The 22,790-nt window shown below is 39.7% G+C and overlaps 1 protein-coding gene and 1 pseudogene across 6 annotated transcripts in view; one reads left to right on the forward strand and one right to left on the reverse strand.

The window, feature by feature from the left end:
* Positions 1–22,790, reverse strand: part of CPLANE1 (ciliogenesis and planar polarity effector complex subunit 1) — a 162,996-nt gene that overhangs the window by 111,693 nt on the left and 28,513 nt on the right. For all 5 annotated transcript variants that reach the window (XR_003730286.2, XM_015139879.3, XM_015139883.3 and 2 more), the window contains exons 15-18: positions 20,356–20,520; positions 11,916–12,089; positions 4,537–4,765; positions 3,656–3,795 (exon numbers count right to left, since the gene is read on the reverse strand). Coding sequence is in view for 4 of the 5 variants with exons in the window: in XM_015139879.3 (XP_014995365.2) it covers positions 3,656–3,795; positions 4,537–4,765; positions 11,916–12,089; positions 20,356–20,520 (708 nt within the window). In the remaining variant the exon portion in view is untranslated. The remainder of the gene's footprint in view (positions 1–3,655; positions 3,796–4,536; positions 4,766–11,915; positions 12,090–20,355; positions 20,521–22,790) is intronic.
* Positions 7,685–10,850, forward strand: LOC106998717 (centriole and centriolar satellite protein OFD1 pseudogene; annotated as a pseudogene). Its single transcript, XR_001445257.3, has one exon. The product of XR_001445257.3 is annotated as a centriole and centriolar satellite protein OFD1 pseudogene (transcript).

Here is a 22,790-nt window from a genome sequence, read left to right on the forward strand (position 1 = left end):
ATCAAAAAGCTTATCCACCATGATCGAGTGGGCTTCATCCCTGGGATGCAAGGCTGGTTCAACATTTGCAAATCAATAAACATAATCCAGCATATAAACAGAACCAAAGACAAGAACCACATGGTTATCTCATAGATGCAGAAAAGGCTTTTACAAAATTCAACAGCCCTTCATGCTAAAAACGCTCAACAAATTCAGTATTGATGGAACGTACCTCAAAATCATAAGAGCTATTTATGACAAACCCGCAGCCAATATCATACTGAATGGGCAAAAACTGGAAAAATTCCCTTTGAAAACTGGCACAAGACAGGGATGCCCTCTCTCACCACTCCTATTCAACATAGTGTTGGAAGTTCTGGCTAGGGCAATCAGGCAAGAGAAAGAAATCAAGGGTATTCAGTTAGGAAAAGAAGAAGTCAAATTGTCCCTCTTTGCAGATGACATGATTGTATATTTAGAAAACCCCATTGTCTCAGCCCAAAATCTCCTTAAGCTGATAAGCAACTTCAGCAAAGTCTCAGGATACAAAATTAATGTGCAAAAATCACAAGCATTCTTATACACCAGTAACAGACAAACAGAGAGCCAAATCATGAATGAACTTCCATTCACAATTGCTTCAAAGAGAATAAAATACCTAGGAATCCAACTTACAAGGGATGTAAAGGACCTCTTCAAGGAGAACTACAAACCACTGCTCAGTGAAATAAAAGAGGACACAAACAAATGGAAGAACATACCATGCTCATGGATAGGAAGAATCAATATCGTGAAAATGGCCATACTGCCCAAGGTTATTTATAGATTCAATGCCATCCCCATCAAGCTACCAATGAGTTTCTTCACAGAATTGGAAAAAACTGCTTTAAAGTTCATATGGAACCAAAAAAGAGCCCGCATCTCCAAGACAATCCTAAGTCAAAAGAACAAAGCTGGAGGCATCACGCTACCTGACTTCAAACTATACTACAAGGCTACAGTAACCAAAACAGCATGGTACTGGTACCAAAACAGAGATATAGACCAATGGAACAGAACCGAGTCCTCAGAAATAATACCACACATCTACAGCCCTCTGATCTTTGACAAACCTGAGAGAAACAAGAAATGGGGAAAGGATTCCCTATTTAATAAATGGTGCTGGGAAAATTGGCTAGCCATAAGTAGAAAGCTGAAACTGGATCCTTTCCTTACTCCTTATACGAAAATTAATTCAAGATGGATTAGAGACTTAAATGTTAGACCTAATACCATAAAAACCCTAGAGGAAAACCTAGGTAGTACCATTCAGGACATAGGCATGGGCAAAGACTTCATGTCTAAAACACCAAAAGCAACGGCAGCAAAAGCCAAAATTGACAAAATGGGATCTCATTAAACTAAAGAGCTTCTGCACAGCAAAAGAAACTACCATCAGAGTGAACAGGCAACCTACAGAATGGGAGAAAATTTTTGCAATCTGCTCATCTGACAAAGGGCTAATATCCAGAACCTACAAAGAACTCAAACAAATTAAAAGAAAAAAACAAACAACCCCATCAAAAAGTGGGCAAAGGATATGAACAGACATTTCTCAAAAGAAGACATTCATACAGCCAACAGACACATGAAAAAATGCTCATCATCACTGGCCATCAGAGAAATGCAAATCAAAACCACAATGAGATACCATCTCACACCAGTTAGAATGGCGATCAGTAAAAAGTCAGGAAACAACAGGTGCTGGAGAGGATGTGGAGAAATAGGAACACTTTTACACTGTTGGTGGGATTGTAAACTAGTTCAACCATTATGGAAAACAGTATGGCGATTCCTCAAGGATCTAGAACTAGATGTACCATATGACCCAGCCATTCCATTACTGGGTATATACCCAAAGGATTATAAATCATGCTGCTATAAAGACACATGCACATGTATGTTTATTGCGGCACTATTCACAATAGCAAAGACTTGGAATCAACCCAAATGTCTATCAGTGACAGACTGGATTAAGAAAATCTGGCACATATACACCATGGAATACTATGCAGCCATAAAAAAGGATGAGTTCGTGTCCTTTGTAGGGACATGGATGCAGCTGGAAACCATCATTCTTAGCAAACTATCACAAGAACAGAAAACCAAACACCGCATGTTCTCACTCATAGGTGGGAACTGAACAATGAGATCACCTGGACTCGGGAAGGGGAACATCACACACCGGGGCCTATCATGGGGAGCGGGGAGGGGGGAGGGATTGCATTTGGAGTTATACCTGATGTAAATGACGAGTTGATGGGTGCTGACGAGTTGATGGGTGCAGCACACCAACATGGTACAAGTATACATATGCAACAAACCTGCATGTTATGCATATGTACCCTAGAACTTAAAGTATAATAATAATAATAATAAATAAATAAATAAAATAACATATTGCCAAAACTCATAGTTCAGACTGGGGATGTCTTAGTCCCTTCTTTAAAATCCAACTTTCAAATAGTAACATCTTTTCATTAATTAAAACAAAAGAACTGCACAGAAAATTATCAAAGAAAAGTTTATAGTCAGATTTCCAAGTATTATAGGTTCTCTCAAAACAGAAACATTGTAAGTTTTAGGAATCTAGAGTTAGAAGTTTCACTCCTTACTGGAGCAAAGCACCAATAAAAACAGAAGGGCCTCACAGTTGTCCTGGTTTTACATTAAATATATGACATTAAATGACTGATTTAATTACTTTTTATCTAAATTTCTCCAATGGTAAAACAGATAAATTTTATAGGATTCCTGTGTGAATCTATGTAATACATGTAATATTCTATCATTTTTAATTAATACCATTTTGAACTTTTCAAATAAAAAAAAAAATCTATAATTTATGCACTAGGTGAGAGTTGAAATAAATCACTCCTAAGTACCCTTCCAGGTTTGAGATTCTACAGCTCCAAAAGAAAATGATATAAATGAAGCGAAATATAATTAGTATAAAGGCATGTAGGAAGGCTACTCTCAAACATAGTCTCTGGGGTGGCCTTGCTGTGCAGGAGTCAGAGAGCTGTAACACTGCAGCATCAAGAAAGCTACTTTAGTATTTAAAAAAAAAAAAAAAAAAAAAGGTATGTATGGAAAATCAGAAAATCTTTCAGTTATCAACCCTTGTATCGTGAGCTGGCATCAGTTTTGGGTATTCCCATGGTTAAGTATAAATATCATACTTTCATTTTTTGGCCGGGCGCAGTGGCTAACACCTGTAATCCCAACACTTTGGGAGGCCAAGGCGGGCAGATCACCTGGGGTCAGGAGTTCGAGACCAGCCTGGCCAACATGGTGAAACCGTGTGTCTACTAAAAATACAAAAATTAGCCAGACGTGGTGGTCCACACCTGTAATCTCAGCTACTCAGGAAGCTGAAGCAGGAGAATTGCTTGAACCCGGGAGGCAGAGGTTGCAGTGAGCCAAGATCACGCCACTGCACTCCTGCCTGGGTGGCAGAGTGAGACTCCATCTCAAAAAATAGTAATAATAAAATAAAAATAAATATCATGCTTTCATTTTTGATAAGTTTATTTCAAAGTATTAATACATTTGTAGACATGTATAAGCTTTTTAAGGTATCATAAGGTTTATATTAATCTGACACGAGTCAGACCATACATACATAACACACCTGTAAACTGTTTGTATTGTGAGTCCAATTCATTTTTTGCTTCCAAAGAGGCTGGTTGACCTAAAAAACACTGCAATTTTTCCTGAAAAATCTGTGCTGGAGTCATATGTAGTGGTAGATTCAGACTCTTTTTCTCGGATCTGAAATGACATTAAATTAAGGGAAATGAATCCAAATTTTGAAAAAAAGGAAAGGTTTCACACATCAAGGACTAAACATGAAAGTTTCAGAAATAATGGAATTTACTTTTTTATCTATCATACATGTAAAAAAGATATATTCAAGGAAATATTGTATTAAGACCCTCCACGATTATGATCCTAATATATTCCCCCATTCTTATTTCTAATTGCTACCCTAAATACGGACTTTACTAACACATAAGTGTACTAAATAAATGGTTTTTGTTTGTTTCTAGACAGGATCTCACTCTGTTGCCCAGGCTAAGGTGTAATGACATGATCACAGCTTACTGCGGCCTTGACCTCCCGAGCTCAAGTGATCTTCCCACATCAGCCTTCCAAGTAGTTGGGACCACAGGCACGAATCATCGCACCTGGCTATTAATAAAAGTTTTAACACAAATAAGTAAGCCACTGAACTGTTCAATACAGTAACCACTAACTACATGTGGCTATTTAAATTTAAATTAACTAAAATTAAATTGAAAATCTAATTCCTTGGTCTCACTAGCTGCATTTCAATAGTTACTTGTGGTGAGTGGCTACCATACTGGACAACACATTTCCATTACTAAAGAATGTTCCATTGAACAATGCTGAACTAAGGATTCCACATAAAATGTAAATACCAGCAAAAAGAGAAATATAAAATACATAGTTCAATCATACTATATCTTAAAATTGCCTAAAATTCCATACCTCATGAAATTGCTATCACGTTTACAGAACAGCTGGAAAGCCACACCAATCGAAGCAGATGTCTTCCAGTCTCCAAGTTTATATGCCAACCACACAGCCTCTGGAACCAGGCCACCAATAAATAGTAATTCAAGTGCATATTCAACTGTCCACACATTAGAGAGATTTTGATCTCTAACGACGCTGGCCACCTTAGAGTGTTGCAGAGGAATAAGTCGAAAGGACTGCTCTGTGAGTAAATTTTAAAAAATGGATTATTACAATTACATCCAAACTCATGATTCCTTACATAGGTATATTTATCTCTTCAATCAGTATTTTCTACAAAAAACCACCAGGAAGATACATACAAAATGGGCTAAAGTAATACTCAACATGCCCTAGAACACTTTTAACACTGACAAATGTGCCTCATTCGTGGGTCATGAAACAAATGCCAGCATTATTTTTAAAATGAAACAAAAGAGAGAAAAAAACAGAATAGAAAGTATAGACAATAAAGGTAAATACTGTTTAATGAAACTTTTGTGTCAGGTAATACGCAAATACATACAAAAAACATTTATATCTACTATACTATTGGTACACAATGTACAATTTATTACCGTGACATGGGTCACAATGTGTAGTTTATTACTGTGGGATACTAAGAAATACATGCTTATTTCTCATACTAGATTATGAAATGCAGAAGGCAGAGACTACATTTTATCCGATTTTGTGTTACCCACAGTGTTATGCAATAAAAAACTAAGTTGAGGTAACAATGAAGGATATTAAGTGTCAATATTAGTGTTGATTATGAAGTAGAAAAGTGTGATTTTCAGTAATTCTGACTAAATAATAAGATTGCTATCCGGCCTGTGATTTAATACAAAAGGATAATATTCCCCCTGGCCTTCTGTCCCTTTCCCTAATTGAAGTAACTTGATAAAGCAACTTAAAAATACGATAAAAGAAATGTTATTTAAAAATATATGTTGATGGGATTTTTACTCATTCTCTCAAAGTAAAAGTCATAAATAGTATTCATGAGCTTCTCTGTTCCTTGAAATGGTTAGTTTCTCACATGACCTACACAGGCTATGTCTACAGCAAGAACTAACATTTTAGCTCTCTGACAAACACACCTGGAAAACCAAAAAAGTTTTCAACCACTTGGATGTCTGATTTTGCATAAGCAAAGGAGCCAGGATACTGGCTAAATTTTTCCTATTTTTATTCACTACTAGCAAGGTAATATACTATTAAAATAACTTGAATAATTTAATTTTCTGAAAATTTTACTACTTTCACACAGTAAAAAGTTTCGCTACTTTTTAAAATATCACACCAAATAAGCAATTCAAATCCCTAGAAAAATTCTGATTAGAAAAATTAACATGAAATGTATATGCATCCTGAAACATTGACAGAACATAGGAGTTTGAACACATAGTTCAAAACTCATGGTTCTATGACTGATTATATTTGCTGACCACTTGTTGCCGTCCTTATTAAACTTCTAATTATATTTTAACTAGTATTACTCTAACCTAGGTGTGCCTTGTACATACATGTGTATCTGTTCATGTCTACTCTTGCTTAAAGCCCTCCAACAGATTCCCATGATACTTAAAATAAAATTAAGATTTCTTAACATGGCTTACACCATCTGGCCCTTTTACTGAATGCAACTCATATCACTCTCCACTTCCTCCTCTAGTTTTTTTTGTTTGCTTTGGGGGTTTTTTTGTTGTTGTTTTGGTTTTGTTTTGTTCTGTTTTGTTTGAGACAGTCTTGATCTGTCACCCAAGCTGTAGTGTAATTGCGTGATCTCACTGCAACCTCTGCCATCCCGGCTCAAGCAATCCTTCTGCCTCAGCCTCCCAAGTGACTGGGAATCTCAAGTACATGTCACCATGCCGGGCTAATTTTTGTATGTCTGGTAGAGGCAGGGTTTCACAATGTTGCCCAGGCTGATCTCAAACTCCTGGACTCAAGCAATAGGCCTGGCTTCCCAAAGTGCTGGGATTACAGGCATGAGCCAACATGCCCAGCCCTCCTCCTCCAGTTTACAGCCACACAGATCTTTCCATTTCTCAAACACATCAACCTTGTTCTTGCCCTGGGGCTTTTACACAAACTCAGGTTAGAATGCCCTGTGCCTTGATATATCCAATTCTTTTTTGTTATTAAGAGTTAGGCTTAGAGGCCTGAGCGGTGGCTCACGCCTGTAATCCCAGCACTTTGGGAGTTCAAGGCGGGCGGATCACGAGGTCAGGAGATTGAGACCACCCTGGCTAACACTGTGAAACCCCGTCTCTACTAAAAATACAAAAAATTAGCCGGGCGAGGTGGCGGGCGCCTGTAGTACCAGCTACTCGGGAAGCTGAGGTAGGAGAATGGCGTGAACCTGGGAGGCGGAGCTTGCAGTGAGCCGAGATCGCGCCACTGCACTCCAGCCTGGGCGACACAGTGAGACTCCGTCTCAAAAAAAAAAAAAAAAGAAAAAGAGTTAAGCTTAACTTTCACCTCCTCAGAGAGCAGCTCCTGAAATTTCCAATCTAAAATTGCCACTCAGTCATGCTCTATTGCTCTATTTTAATTCTCTCCATAACAGTTATAACCATTTGATATATCTGGTTTATATATTTAATTTTGTCTCAACATATTAGACGTAAACCCCATAAAAGAATAAGTACTTTATCATTTTGTTCAGGGCAGTTAGGATAAATCTGTTCCACAGATGAAAAAAAAAAAGAAAACAATGCGCATGCGCCGTAGCTCTCCAGACCGGAAGGCTGTAACTTAGCCGGTCGCCGGGAGATGAAGGCCGGGATGTGAGGCGGTCCTGCCTTGCCGCCTTCCGTCCCTAGTCTCCGAGTCCCCGCCCTCCAGCCGCCTTTGAGTCGCGCCTGGGTCACGGTCCTCACTCATGCCTCAGAACCGCGAAGAAAGGAAGCTCGCGTGTTTGCTAGAAAACCTAGTTGGGAGTGCAAAGCAGAAAGCGTTCAGCACCCTTGTTCCTCCCCACCCCCCGGGACAGAGACAGAGCTCTGGAGGGCAGGGAATCCCCCTCGTCTTGGCCCATCCCTGGCTGGGCACTAAACTCGGCCACAGTGGGGCGAGCGAGGTGGGCTCCAGAGGAAGCTGACGGTTGATAATGGCTCAGTCGAACATGCTCCCCGTGGCTGATGTGTTGAGTCAAGATGAACTGCGCAAAAAGCTATACCAGACATTTAAGGATCGGGGTATACTGGACACGCTCAAGATACAACTTCGCAACCAGCTAATTCATGAGCTGATGCAGCCTGTATTGAGTGGAGAACTGCAAACTCGGTCCATTTCAGTGCAAGGGAGCTCCCTCTTAATAGGTGCCTCTAACTCTTTAGTGGCAGATCACTTACAAAGATGTGGCTATGAATATTCACTTTCTGTTTTCTTTCCAGAAAGTGGTTTGGCAAAAGAAAAGGTATTTACTATGCAGGATCTATTACAACTCATTAAAATCAACCCTACTTCCAGTCTCTACAAATCACTGGTTTCAGGATCTGATAAAGAAAACCAAAAAGGTTTTCTTATGTATTTTTTAAAAGAATTGGCAGAATATCATCAAGCTAAAGAGAGTTGTAATAGGGAAACTCAGACAAGTTTGACATTTAGCAGAGATTCTCTGGCTGAGAAGCTTCAGCTTATTGATGATCAGTTTGCAGATGCTTACCCTCAGCATGTCAAGTTCGAGTCTTTAGAAATAAAGCTAAATGAATATAAGAGAGAAATAGAAGAGCAACTTCGGGCAGAAATATGCCAAAAATTGAAGTTTTTTAAAGATACTGAGATAGCAAAAATTAAAATGGAAGCGAAAAAAAAGTATGAGAAGGAATTAGCCGTGTTCCAGAATGATTTTGAGAAAGCTTGTCAAGCAAAATCTGAAGCCCTCGTTATTCGGGAAAAGAGTACCCTTGAGAGAATTCAAAAGCACCAAGAGATTGAAACAAAAGAGATTTATGCTCAAAGGCAACTTTTACTAAAAGATATGGATTTGCTAAGAGGAAGAGAAGCAGAGCTGAAGCAAAGAGTTGAAGCTTTTGAACTGAACCAGAAGCTCCAGGAAGAAAAACATAAAAGCATGACTGAGGCACTTAGGAGACAGGAGCAGAATATAAAGAGTTTTGAGAAGGCCTATGACCAAAAGCTCAAGAATGAACTTCTAAAGTATCAACTTGAACTAAAGGACGACTACATCATTAGAACTAATCGACTGACTGAAGATGAAAGGAAGAATAAAGAAAAAGCAGTTCATCTGCAAGAGGAGCTCATAGCTTTTAATTCAAAAAAGGAGGAACTCAATCAATCTGTAAATCGCATAAAAGAACTTGAGCTTGAGTTAGAGTCTGTCAAAGCCCAGTCTTTGGCAATAACAAAACAAAACCATATGCTGAATGAAAAGGTTAAAGTGATGAGTGATTATTCACTACTAAAAGAAGAGAGACTGGAGCTTCTGGCACAAAATAAATTACTTAAACAACAACTGGAAGAGAGTAGAAATGAAAACTTGCATCTCCTAAACCGCCTAGCTCAGCCAGCTCCTGAACTTGTGGTCTTTCAGAAACAACTACAGAAAGCAGAAAAGGCAATAGTGGTTGAGCATGAGGAGTTCGAAAGCCGCAGGCAAGCTCTGCACAAACAACTGCAAGATGAAATTGAGCATACTGCACAGCTGAAGGCCCAGATACTAGGTTACAAAGCTTCCGTAAAGAGGTTAACTATTCAGGTTGCCGATTTAAAATTGCAACTGAAGCAAACTCAGACAGCCCTAGAGAATGAAGTGTACCGCAATCCAAAGCAGTCTGTGATCCATCATTCTGCCAATGGATTAATAAATGACAACATGGTGCTTCACAATGGTGAGATAAGTGGGGACTTCTTGAACAATCCTTTTAAACAGGAAAAAGTTCTAGCAGGTATGGTTGCATCAAGGATCACAAATTATCCAAATACAGGGATGGAGGGTAGTTCCCCTGATTCTGACCTTGAGTTTGTCAGCAATACTAATGCAAGGGTCAAAGAGCTTCAGCAAGAGGCCGAACGCCTGGAAAAGGCTTTCAGAAGTTACCATCGGAGAGACATTAAAAACTCTGCCACAGGCCCACTACCAGCAAAGAGCCCACCATCTCTGCACTTGCTGGAAGCCTTCAAAAACATTACTTCCAGTTCCCCGGAAAGACATATTTTTGCAGAGGACAGAGTGGTCTCTGAGCAGCCTCAAGTGGGCACACTTAAAGAAGAAAGGAATGACATCTTGGAAGCACTGACAGGCAGTGCAGCCTCAAGGCTACGTGGGGGCACTTCCTCCAGACGCCTCTCCTCCACATCCCTTCCAGAAGCAAAAAGAAGCCTTGAAAGTGAAATATATCTGGAAGGTCTGGGCAGATCACACATTGCTTCCCCCAGTCCTTGTACTGACAGAATACCCCTGTCATCACCCACTGAGTCTAGGCACAACTTCTCCATCCCTCCCTTCTCCAGCCCTCCGAGGCAGAAAGCTGGTCATTATCAGAGACAAAATGAACTTCAAGACAAAAGTGAATTTTCAGATGTGGACAAGCTAGCTTTTAAGGATAATGAGGAATTTGAATCATCTTTTGAATATGCAGGGAACATGCCAAGGCAGTTTGAAATGGATGAGCCCTCTCCTGCCGGGGATATGCTTCATATGGGTGCTGCTGCAGCTGCTGTTCCCCTCTCATATCAGCACCCAAATGTAGATCAGAAACAAACTGAAGAACAAAAGGAAGAAGAAAAAATATGGGAACAGCAAGTGAAAGAACGAAAGCAGAGAGAAGAAAGAAGGCAGAGTAACCTACAAGAAATTTTAGAAAGGGAACGAAGAGAACTAGAAAAACTGTATCAGGAAAGGAGGATGACTGAAGAATCACTGAAGATTGAAATGGAAAATGAATTAGAAATGGCAAATGAATTAGAAATGAGTAATCAAGAAATGAAAGACAAATCTGCTCACAGTGAAAATCCTTTAGAGAAATACATCAAAATAATCCAGCAGGAGCAAGACCAGGAGTCGGCAGGTAAGAGCTCAAAAAAGATGGTCCAGGAAGGCTCCCTAGTGGACACACTGCAATCTAGTGACAAAGTCGAAAGTTTAACAGGCTTTTCTCATGAAGAACCAGATGACTCTTGGTAACCATGTTTGCTGCCCAGCTTCTAACTTACATACCATGAGAAGTAACATAACATTTACTCCTTTGTAAATGTTTCTCTATCAACAGATAAAACTCACAATAAAAATGTGTATAATCAAAAAAAAAAAAAAAGGAAGAAAGAAACTGCAAATGTTTTAGTATTATCAATTTCATGTTGCACAAGCTAGTATATTTGCAGCACCAAGAATACTGTGTGGCAAACAGCAGGCACTTAATAAAAATCAGAATAAATGAATATCATAGAAATTTGTGTACATGTTTATACTGAGAGCAGGGCAGTTATCTAGCACAGGATTAGATGCATTTTGACCATACTAATGAAAGTATTAAATTTAAAAAGTAAATGGTCCAAATAAAATCATAAAAGTAAATCATCCAAATAAACTTAAATATTGAATTAGCAAGCTCAATATTTATTGAATTTCTACATTTTGACATAAATGAAGGTGGCAGCTCTTTCACTTTAAAAATTGAAACTTTAGCTGGGCACAGGGGTATACACCTATAGTCCCTGCGACGTGGGAGGCTGAGGTGGTTAAGATCATTTGGCCAGGCACGGTGGTGCACGCCTATAATCCCTGCAGGGAGGCCAAGGCAGTTTGATCACCTGAGGTCAGGAGTTCGAGACCAGCCTGACTAACATGGTGAAACCCCGTCTCTACTAAATATAAAAAATTAGCTCAGCGTGGTGGCACATGCCTGTAATCCCAGCTACTTGGGAGGCTGAGGCAGGAAAATTGCTTGAACCCAGGAGGTGGAGGCTGCAGTTAGCTGAGATCACGCCATTGTACTCCAGCCTGGGCAACAAGAGCGAAACTCAGTCTCAACAAAAAAGATCATCTGAGGCCAGGAGCTCAAAACCAGCCTGAGCAACATAGCAAAATCCCATCTCTAAAAAAAAATAATTAATTAAAATTTAAAAACAAAAACTTTATAAAGATCAACTTGCCCCAATTTTGTGATTTTTTAAAATCCATATTCAATAAAAACAAATCTAAGCCATTGCTTTTCTCAGATTCTATTCATTCACAAATAGTCATAAATCGCCTCCTGTGTTTCAGATACTATGCTAGAACAGTATCATTTCCATAGAGTAATGGCCTCTGTATAATGTTTTCAATATTCTATTATGTGCAATGCAAAAAGAGTTTTAAAAGGATTTGTTTACTATATTACCTGTTTTAATATGAAGTGGGGGAAGAACATTTACATGATGAGGTGGCAAAATGCAAAGCTGCTGATTGGTGAAATAGGCAGCCATGAAACGAGCCATGGACTGGATGACTCTCACTGCTGCCTCAGGATGAACACCACCCGCCATTCCACACTCAAAATGAGACTTCGCAGCACCTAAGGAATACAGCAATGACCTAAGAAGGCTGTGATCAACTACCAAAAGTAGTAATATTTAAGTTCCCAATATTATACAAAAAGAAAATTGTAATACGTTTTTTTCTGAGATGAGCACCCATGGCCAATACAAGCTGAATTATAACAGGTACCATACTTCTTAAAGACAATAAAACCAAAAACAATTACAGCTGACCCTTGAACTTCACGGGTTTGAACTGCACAAATCCACTTATATATACAGATTTTTTTTTCCATAAATATACTAGAAAATGTTTTGGAGATTTGTGACAATTTGAAAAAATTTGTAGGCACACCACATAACCTAGAAACATCAAAAAATTTAAAAAAAAAGAAAAAGGTATGTTATGAATACAAAAAAATATGTAGATATTTTATCATTTAGTACCATAAAATACATATAAACTATAAAAAGTTAAAATTTATCAAAATTGGCTGGGTACAGTGGCTCACACCTATAATCCCAGCACTTTGGGAGGCCAAGGTAGTCTGCTCTCTTGAGCTCAGGAGTTTGAGACCAGCCTGGGCAACACGGTGAAATCCCACCTCTACAAAAAAATAGAATTAAAAAAAATTAGCTGGGCATGGTGGTGCGCACCTATGGTCCCAGCTACTCAGGGTGCTGAGGTAGGAAGATTGCTTGAGTCTAGCAGGTGGAGGCTGCAGTAAGCTGAGATCGTGCCAGTGCACTCCAGCCTGAGCAACAGAGCTAGATATTCTGACTCAAAACAAAAAAAATTATCAAAATTTACACAAACACTTACAGGCCATATATGGCACTGTTCACAGTCAAGAGAAATGTAAACACACATAAAGTATTAAATAACTGCATAAAATTCATTGTAGTTCCTACTGTACTACTACTATATTAATTTTGTAGCTACCTCCTGTTACTACTTTGAAGAGCTCAAGTGTTGGAAGTATTTGCTGAAAATACTATGTGATGCTAATCATCTCTGCAAAGCAGTTCATCTCTCTAGTAAAGTGCATATGGCAATAAAAAGTACCTCAAAATTCTCGTGTAGTTCTCATCACATTTAGTGTTATACCATAAACCTTGAATAACACCATGAGACCTACAAGAAGTGCCACAAGAGATCCTGGAAGTGTTCTGAATAAGCAGAAAAAATTCATGACATTACAAGTAAAAGTTGAATTGCTTGAGACATACCATGGATTGAGGTCTGCAGCTATGGTTGTCCACCATTTCAGACAATTAATCTTGGAAACAGATAACATAAACTGGTGGTATCAATAAATACAGTACAATACTGGAAATGTATTTTCCCTTATGATTTTTTCTTTTCTTTTTTTTTTTTTTTTTTTTTTTGAGACAGAGTTTCGCTCTTATTGCCCAGGCTGGAGTGAAATGGCACGATCTCAGCTCACTGCAACCTCACTTCCCGGGTTCAAGCGATTCTCCTGCCTCAGCCTCCCAAGTAGCTGGGATTACAGGCATGTGTGCCACCATGTCCAGCTAATTTTGTATTTTTAGTAGAGACTGGGTTTCTCCATGTTGGTCAGGTTGGTCTCGAACTCTTGACCTCAGGTGATCTGCCTGACTCGGTCTCCCAAAGTGCTGGGATTACAGGCATGAGCCACTGCACCTAGCCTCTTAGGATTTTCTTAATACAACTTTCCTTTCTCTAGCTTACTTTATTCTAAGAATACAGTATATAATATATACAACATACAAAATATGTGTTAATCAACTATGTTATCAGTAAGGCTTCTAGTCAACAGTAGGCTATTAATGGTTAAGTTTTTCGGGAGTCAAGTTATACACAAATTTTTGACAGCATGGGGGTATCGGTGCTCCTAACCCCTGTGATGTTCAATAGTCAACTGTAGTTAGTAATTATGTGTACATACACCTAAGAACTGTTCACAACTTTAAATTTTATTTTTTAAATGGCGGTATCTATATAAAATGACCCAGGCATGACAGCCTTGCAAGTTTTGACTTTCATTATTTATTTTCCGTTTTTCCTTCCCTTTCCTTTTTTTTTTTTTTTTTTTTTTTTTTTTTAAGATAAAGGGGGCAGGGTTTACTATAAAAATAATCTAAAGAGCACTGAAACAGATTTTTTTTCTCTCTTTGAGACAGAATCTTGCTCTGTCACCCAAGCTAGAGTGCATTGGCACAATCTCAGCTCACTGCAACCTCTGCCTCCAAGTTTTAGGCCATCTTCCCGCCTCAGCCTCCTGAGTAGCTGGGACTACAGGCACACGCCACCATGACTAGCTAATTTTTTTTGTATTTTTTTGGTTGAGATGGTGTTTCTCCACGTTGGACAGGCTGGTCTTGAACTCCTGAGCTCAAGTAATCAGTCTGCCTCAGCCTCCCAAAATCCTGGAATTACAGGTGTGAACCACCATGCCCGACCCAAGATTCTTAATGCTTTTGTCTGTACCATTAGATCTGAGAATCTTAATATACTCCCATTAGTAATAGTAGCTCACTAGTGTAAGATTTTGGGGGCAGGCAGTATCAAAAAGAACATGTGGGGTGGGCCAGGCACAGAGGCTCATGCCTGTAATCCCAGTACTTTGGGAGGCCCAGGTTGGAGGATCACTTGAGTCTGTCCAGGAGTTTGATACCAGCCTGGGCAACATGGAAAAACCCCGTCTCTGCAAAAAATACAAAAATTAGCCAGGTGTGGTGGCATGTACCTATGGTCCCAGCTACTCAGGAGGCTGAGGCAGGATGATCACTTGAGCCTGGGAAGTTGAAGCTGCAGTGAGCTGTGATCATGCCACTGCACTCCAGCCTAGGTGACAGAGTGAGGCCCTATCTCAAACACACACACAGACAAATGTGTGGGGTGAAGGGAGATGGCTAGATAGCAGGTGGGCAGAAGAGTCACATCAAAATTTCTGGTGTAACTCCAATGTGCACTAGCAAGATTAGAGGACAAGCATCATTTCCACTTGAGAATCTCCATCATAATATAAGCTGGCATTCACAAATTTGAAAATAAATTAGTTCAAAACTACTAAATACTAACATTAGTTGGTATGAAGTGTATGGCCCCAACAATAGAAAGGTATCTTTCTTTTCCAGAAGTGATCTGGCACATATTCATGGGAAATTACATTTTATATGTGTATGGATTTCTATTTTGTTCACTGTATGTCCCAGCACCGAGCACTTCTCCTCTCATATAGTAGGCACTCAAAGGAATATTGTTAATTTAAAAAATTGTTAATTAATGTTACCTGGTTTCTTTTTTTAAACAAAAGGAATTGAGAAAATTTCATTAGCCTTCAAGCAGTAGTCTTCATTTGGTCACTGTAATATTTGGGGGAAAAAAAACATACTATTTCTTCACATTCAAGTTAGAGATACATGGGTAAAAAATTTTTTCTCCTGGGTAAAACTTATGGAGGAATTATACAAAGGTAAGATTTTCAGTAATCTTAATCATTCAAACCTTATGCAAAACTCAGGAATCAGCCTCTTAAACAGAGAGTGATTTATTGATGAGTAAATAAAAGTTAATATAAAAGTTATTGTCACAGAATAAAGCTGTATGAATTCAGAAATTAAAAAACTTTGAGGGCCGGGCACGGTGGCTCACGCCTGTAATCCCAGCACTTTGGGAGGCTGAGGCGGGTGGCTCACAAGGTCAGGAGATCGAGACCATCCTGGCTTACACGGTAAAACCCCGTCTCCACTAAAAATACAAAAAATTAGCCAGGCGTGGTGGTGGGTGCCTGTAATCCCAGCTACTCGGGAGGCTGAGGCAGGAGAATTGCTTGAACCTGGGAGGCAGAGGTTGCAGTGAGCTGAGATCGCACCACTGCACTCCAGCCTGGGTGACAGAGCAAGACTCTGTCTCAAAAAAAACAAAAAAACAAAAAACAACAACAAAAAAACTTTGAAAGTGTAAAACTCGACCAGGCGCAGTGGCTCACGCCTGTAATCCCAGCACTTTGGGAGGCCAAGGCAGGTGGATCACCTGAGGTCAGGAGTTACGAGACCAGCCTGGCCAACATGGTGAAACCCCATCTCTACTAAAAATACAAAAAATTAGCTAGGTGTGGTGGTGCACGCTTGTAATCCCAGCTACTAGTGAGGCTGAGGCAGGAGAATCACTTTAACCCGAGAGGCGGAAGTTGCAGTGAGCCGAGACTGCGCCACTGCACTACAGCCTAGGCGACAGAGCGAGACTCCATCTCAAATAAATAAATAAAAATAAAAATAAAGTGTAATTCTGTACAGGGTGCAGTGATAACATTAATAACAGAAACCCGGCTGGGTGCAGTGGCTCACACCTGTAATCCCAGCACTTTGGGAGGCCGATGGGGGAGGATCACCTGAGGTCAGGAGTTCGATACCAGCCTGGCCAACACGGTGAAACCCTGTCTCTACTAAAAATACAAAAAAAATTAGCCAGGTGTGGTGGCAGGAGCCTGTAATCCCAGCTACTCAGGAGGCTGAGGCAGGAGAATCGCTTGAACCCAGGAGGCAGAGGTTGCAATGAGCCGAGATCGTGCCACTGCACTCCAGCCTGGCGACAAGAGCAAGACTCTGTCTCAAAAAAAATAAAAAAATAAATAAAAAAAAGAAGCCCTATTTAATAAAAGTTAAATAACTATAGACAAGTATCTAATAAGGTAGGTGTGCAGAAAGGAACTACCATAGCATGCACAACTGCTTGAAATGCTTGCTTGTAATGGTTGGTCCTTGGCTGGTATCTGGGAACTTGGATTCTGGGAGGATTTCCACCATCCTAACTGATAAGAGGAGCTCACTGAACCTAAACTGTTTGTATAAACAACGTGGTTTATGCTGAACATCTCTTTTCCCTCTGAGAGTGTAGAATTTTGGTTTGTACTAAGGCAGAAGGGATCTATGTGACCAGCCCCCCAATTAAAAACCCTAAGCACTGAGGTTCTAATGAACTTCCCGGGTAGACTACATCTCACATGTGTTGTCACAACTTGTCACTGAGGAAACTAGGGACATCCTGTGTGAATCTACTGGGAGAGGATTCATAGAAGCTTATTCCTGGTTTTCTCCAAACTTCATACCACGTACCTTTTCCCTTTGCTGATTTTGCTGTTTCCTTTCACTGTAATAAATCATAGCTATGAGTACAACTATATGCTAAGTCTTGTGAGTTCTCCTAGTGAACCATCAAATCTGGGGGGTAGTTTTGGGGTCCCCAACCCAAAAGTATATGCTTAATATATTTTAAGCAATCATCATTAAAAATTAAGACAAATGGGCTGGGCGCAGTGGCTCATGCTTGTAATCCCAGCACTTTGGGAGGCTGAGGTGGGTGGATCACCTGAGGTTGGGAGTTCAAGAACAGCATGGCCAACGTGGTGAAACCCCGTCTCTACTAAAAATACAAAAATTAGCTGGGCATGGTGACAGGCACCTGTAATCCCAGCTACTCGGGAGGCTGAGGCAGGAAAACTACTTGAACCTGGGAGGCGAAGGTTGCAGTGAGCTGAGATCGTGCCACTGCACTCTAGCCTGAGCAACAAGAGTGAAACTTCATCTCAAAAATTTTTTTTAATGAATTACTACAGGTTCAACTTATCATGAAAGTTAAATCATGTAAGGACAATATTGCAAATATAAACAAATAAATATAAAGACTATCCAGTCATTTAAAAAGTCATATATAGAAGTCTTTCACCCTGGGTACAGTGGCTCACACCAATAGCCCCAGCATTTTGAGAGGCTGAGGTGTGAAGATCACTTGAACCCAGGAGTTCAAGACCAGCCTGGGCAACATATCAAGCCTCATCTCTATAAATAATAAAATAATTTTTAAAAATTAGCCAGGCATGGCCCAGCACGGTGGTTCACGCCTGTAATCCCGGCACTTTGAGAGGCCAAGGCAGGTGGATCAGGAGCTCAGGAGTTCGAGACCAGCTTGACCAACATGGTGAAACTCCGTCTCTACTAAAAATACAAAAATCAGTCAGGCATGGTGGTGCATGCCTGTAATCCCAGCTACTCAGGAGGCTGACGCAGGAGAATCACTTAAACCCAGGAGGCAGAGGTTGCAGTGAGCCAAGATCATGCCAATGCACTCCAGCCTAGGCGACAAAGCAAGACTCCATCTCAAAAAAAAAAGAAAAAAAAAATTAGCCAGGCATGAGGCACATACCTGTGGTTCCAGCTACCTCATTTCCCAGCAGACTCATTTCTCGGAATTTATCTTAAAGAAATTATTAGCAGGCTGGGCGCAGTGGCTCATGCCTGTAATCCCAGCACTTTGGGAGGCCGAGGTGGGTGGATCACGAGGTCAGGAAATCGAGACCATCCTGGTTAACACGGTGCAACCCCGACTCTACTAAAAATACAAAAAATTAGCGTCTCTACTAAAAATACAAAAAATTAGCCAGGCATGGTGGCAGGCGCCTGTAGTCCCAGCTACTCGGGAGGCTGAGGCAGGAGAATGGCATGAACCCAGGAGGCGGAGCTTGCAGTGAGCCAAGATCGCGCCACTGCACTCTAGCCTGGGCGACAGAGTGAGACTCCGTCTAAAAAAAAAGAAAAAAAAAGAAAGAAAGAAATTATTAGTAATGCTCACAAATATTTAGGTACACTGCAGCATTATTTAAAATAGTAAATACATGGCAACAAAATGTACAATGGGAAAAAGGTTCAATAGATTTTTTTTAAGTTTATTGGCACTGGAAAATATTCATCATAATATTAAATTTATAAGATTATCCAGCTGTGGTAATATATACATATACATATATCAAAAGGTCCTAGACAAAAAAACTAAACTTATAAGTGATTTTGTTTCCTTTCTACTTTTCCGTATTTTCAAAATCACCTAATATGAACATGTATTACTGCCTTAATGAACACAAAAATTTAAAAAGATAAAAATCAGAAAGTAAGCCAAGCACAGTGGCTCACACCTATAATCCCAACACTTTGGGAGGCCAAGGTGGGCAGATTGCTTGAGCCCAGGAAGTCAAGATCAGCCTGAGCAACAGGGTGAGCTTCCCATCTCTACAAAAAAATACCAAAATTAGCCAGGCGTGGTGGCACATGCCTGTAGTCCCAGCTACTCACGAGGCTGAGGTGGGAGGATGGCTTGAGCCCAGGCGGCAGAGGTCAGGTAAGCTAAGATCACTCAACCACACTCCAGCCTCGGCAACAGAATAAGACCATGTCTCAAAAAAAAAAAAAAAAAAACCTCACAAAATAAGACATTTTTAAACAGTGGCTGAAACAATCAAGAATGAAATTGGTATCAACTCTATTTAGAAATTTCGAATACATTGGGCCTTTCAGACACATTCATATATACAGTATACATCTAGCAGCCTACCACCCTATAACCATTATAAATATATTACATGTTCATTCATATATATCTTTCTCTCTGGTTATGGCCTGATTTAAATACACCTCTTTGAAAAAGTCAATCCAGATACTCTGCAATCTCGTAAACAGATTTTTTATTTATTTTTTTTTGTTTTTGAGATGGAGTCTCACTCTGTTGCCCAGGCTGGAGTGCAGTGGCACCATCTCGGTTCACTGCAAGCTCCACTTCCCAGCTTCACGCCATTCTCCTGCCTCAGCCTCCCGAGTAGCTGGGACTACAGGCACCCGCCACCACGCCCAGCTAATTTTTTTGCATTTTTAGTAGAGACGGGGTTTCACCATGTTAGCCAGGATGGTCTCAATCTCCTGACCTCGTGATCCATCCGCCTCGGCCTCCCAAAGTGCTGGGATTACAGGGGTGAGCCACTGCGCTCAGCCCAGATTTTTTAGAAGACTCAAAATATCTCGGAAAATGATTTTTATGATTTCACTAAACCGCTATAAGCAACAGTTAACATACTAAGGAAAAACACTTGGGTACCTAATACTATGTCTAACAAATATGGTTATAAGAAAGCAATTATACTATCAGCTCAGCAGGCAATTACTATACTGCTAAATCCTGGGGATTCTAAGATTTAAAAACAAACAAACAAAAAACCTCAACATAGTCCCTGCTATTGGGAAACTGAGAGTCCAAAATCCAACATAATATACTTAATCACCAGAGAGGTAGAACAACCAACTTTTATGTATAAGCAATTTCATGTCTACACTATAAATACAAACTAACGAGTAAATATAATGAATTCTGTAGTCCTAGCCACTTGAGGCAGCTGAGGTGGGAGGATTACTTGAGCTCAGGGGTTTGAAGCCAGCCTGACAACATAAGGAAACCCTGTCTCTTTTTAAAAATAAAATAAAAAAAAAACATACCTGAAAAATCTTTATTTTCTTTTACAGGTAGTTGGGACCATCTCAGGATTTCTCTTGCTAGCTGATCACACAATCCTTGAGCATCATTTAAATTATAGCTATAGAGGTGGCAGTATAAAAGAGAAAGATAATAGCGTATCTGAAGAAAATATGTCCTTCTTCCTCCTGAAACAAGAATTAAGCTTACCTTAAAAGTATGTAAGCAAAGGAATGCCCTTAGTGTAGTGCTCAATTGACAGGAGTGTGTAGTTTGTGAAAATTCATCAAGTTGTACACTCATGATATGTAAACCTTTCTGTATCTGTTTCACACTTCAATAAATGATTTTTTTAACAGGTGAGTCATACTTTGCTCTTTTTCATTTTAAATTCTAAACAATTTATTTTTTTTCATCACACCCTAGGATGACTTAGATTTTACTCAAAGAAAGCTGCAAATTCTTATCATCTTAGCATTAAGGTCTACTAATAACTTTTATCTCAAGTATACACAGTATGAAACAGAAGGGAACATGCCACAAAAACTCCAAGGAACCATATGTATATCAAAGGGATGGCCAAAGAGACTACCTGAAGCAGAAAAACCAGTTATCCAATAAGATAGGAGCAGGCCTGACAACTGCCTTTACATATCTGAAGACTGAAACTGCTGGTTGCCTACCATTCTTTTTGAGTAAAATAATTCCAATTTTATTTGGGAATATAATGCGCCCAGATTACAATTTCTCCCTAGATGTGGCCATGTAAAAATGTGACTATGTTCTCATTCAAGAGATAATATTGTATACGATTTCCAGAAAAGCTGCTTAAAGAAAGGTAAATTAGCTAGGAAATGCAACCTTTCTAGCTCTACCAACCTTTATCCTATTTGCTGCCTAGAATATGGATGTGATAGCTGAAGGTCCAGGAACCATCTTAGCCTATGTAATGGCCCTAAGATTGGAAGCAATGCACTAAAGATGATACAGTAGAAAAACTAAAGGAGCCTGGGGCCTTGGTGATACCATGGAAACACCAAATCAGCCCCAAACTGCAACTTCTGACCTCCTTTCACAAAGGAAAGCCACTCTTTGTTGAAGCCACTGCTACTTTTAATCTCCATTACTAGAAGCCATTCCTAATGGGTGTAGTTGTAAATGAAATTAAACAAAATGTCCACAATGGAATTCATTACAAAAACTTTTCTTCATCCAGAATTTCACATCTCAGTGAATGCTGCTCTTCTTCATCCAGATGGACAATCCCAAAGTCAGAGAACTACACTAGCCTTCTTTCTCCAAGTCTACTCAATCACAAGTAGACTTATCAAGCCTATTAAATAACTGTCAAATGTAACCTCTGTTCTCCATTACCCTTGACATTGCTTTGGTTTCAAGCCTCCTCACCTGACTGATTTTCTTGCTTCCAAGTAAAACCCACATCCCTACATTATAGTCCTGCAAATGACCTTCCACAACTGACCAAAGTGATCTTTCTAAATGGCCTATCCTTATTTGTACAAGTCCTTTTCCTACCTAAAGTGTCTTAACTGATTCCATTGTCTTCAAGATAAAATCTTAATTCCTTAGCACTCCATTAAAGACCCTCCTTCATCACCTGTTGTCCATCTGCCTCTCAACTTAGCTCTTATGATCCTCTCACCAATATCACATATACATATATCACGTAATCTAGTCCTACTAAACTACCTGAAGTTTAACAAATTGCCAGGGTTTCTCAAGCCTTTCTGGTTTTGGAATACTATATCCTCTGTTATGTCATTTCCATGACCTTAATTGGCCAATATCTACTCAATTTTAAATGTCAACTCCAAGAGGCTTTCCCCAGACTGATGCTTGCACTCCATCTTGATTGTATTGAGGTGTTCTTCTGTGCTCCCTAAATGTCTACCATAAAACATAATGAGAAAAGTGACTGTGGGCAACTTGAGGGTAAAGTTAATTTATTTCAGTTATCCTAGTGCCTAATACGGTGCTGGGCACATAGCAGGCACTCAACAAATACTGGTTAAGTAGATGAATTAATGAAACATACAAAGTCACAGCAGTCAGAAAATAAATGTAATAATAGGCCAAACCTGACCATGTAGGAGGTGCAGTCAGGGTTCCAGGGTCACCAGCTGAGAACCTCTGTCATCTCAGCCATATCCTCAGCTCTATATCATAAAAGCTATAACCAGTTTCTAACATCCACACCCCATATCCTTATCAAAAACTCCATGAAGCCCACAATTAATGCAACGATATGTTTAACTGACACACAATTCTTAAAGTTAAATTACTTAAAGGCAAAAAGCCCTCACTCTATCTTTCTCTAAGTCTGTAAGTAGGTGGTGAAATATATGACCTATAGTTTCCCATTTAGATACTTGTAGTCTCTGTAACTGACAAAAAAAAGACCCACATTATTTTGTTTAGGATCTAAATCTCATTTTTC

Source organism: Macaca mulatta, chromosome 6 (genome assembly GCF_049350105.2).
Source record: "Macaca mulatta isolate MMU2019108-1 chromosome 6, T2T-MMU8v2.0, whole genome shotgun sequence".
Lineage (NCBI taxonomy): Eukaryota > Metazoa > Chordata > Mammalia > Primates > Cercopithecidae > Macaca > Macaca mulatta.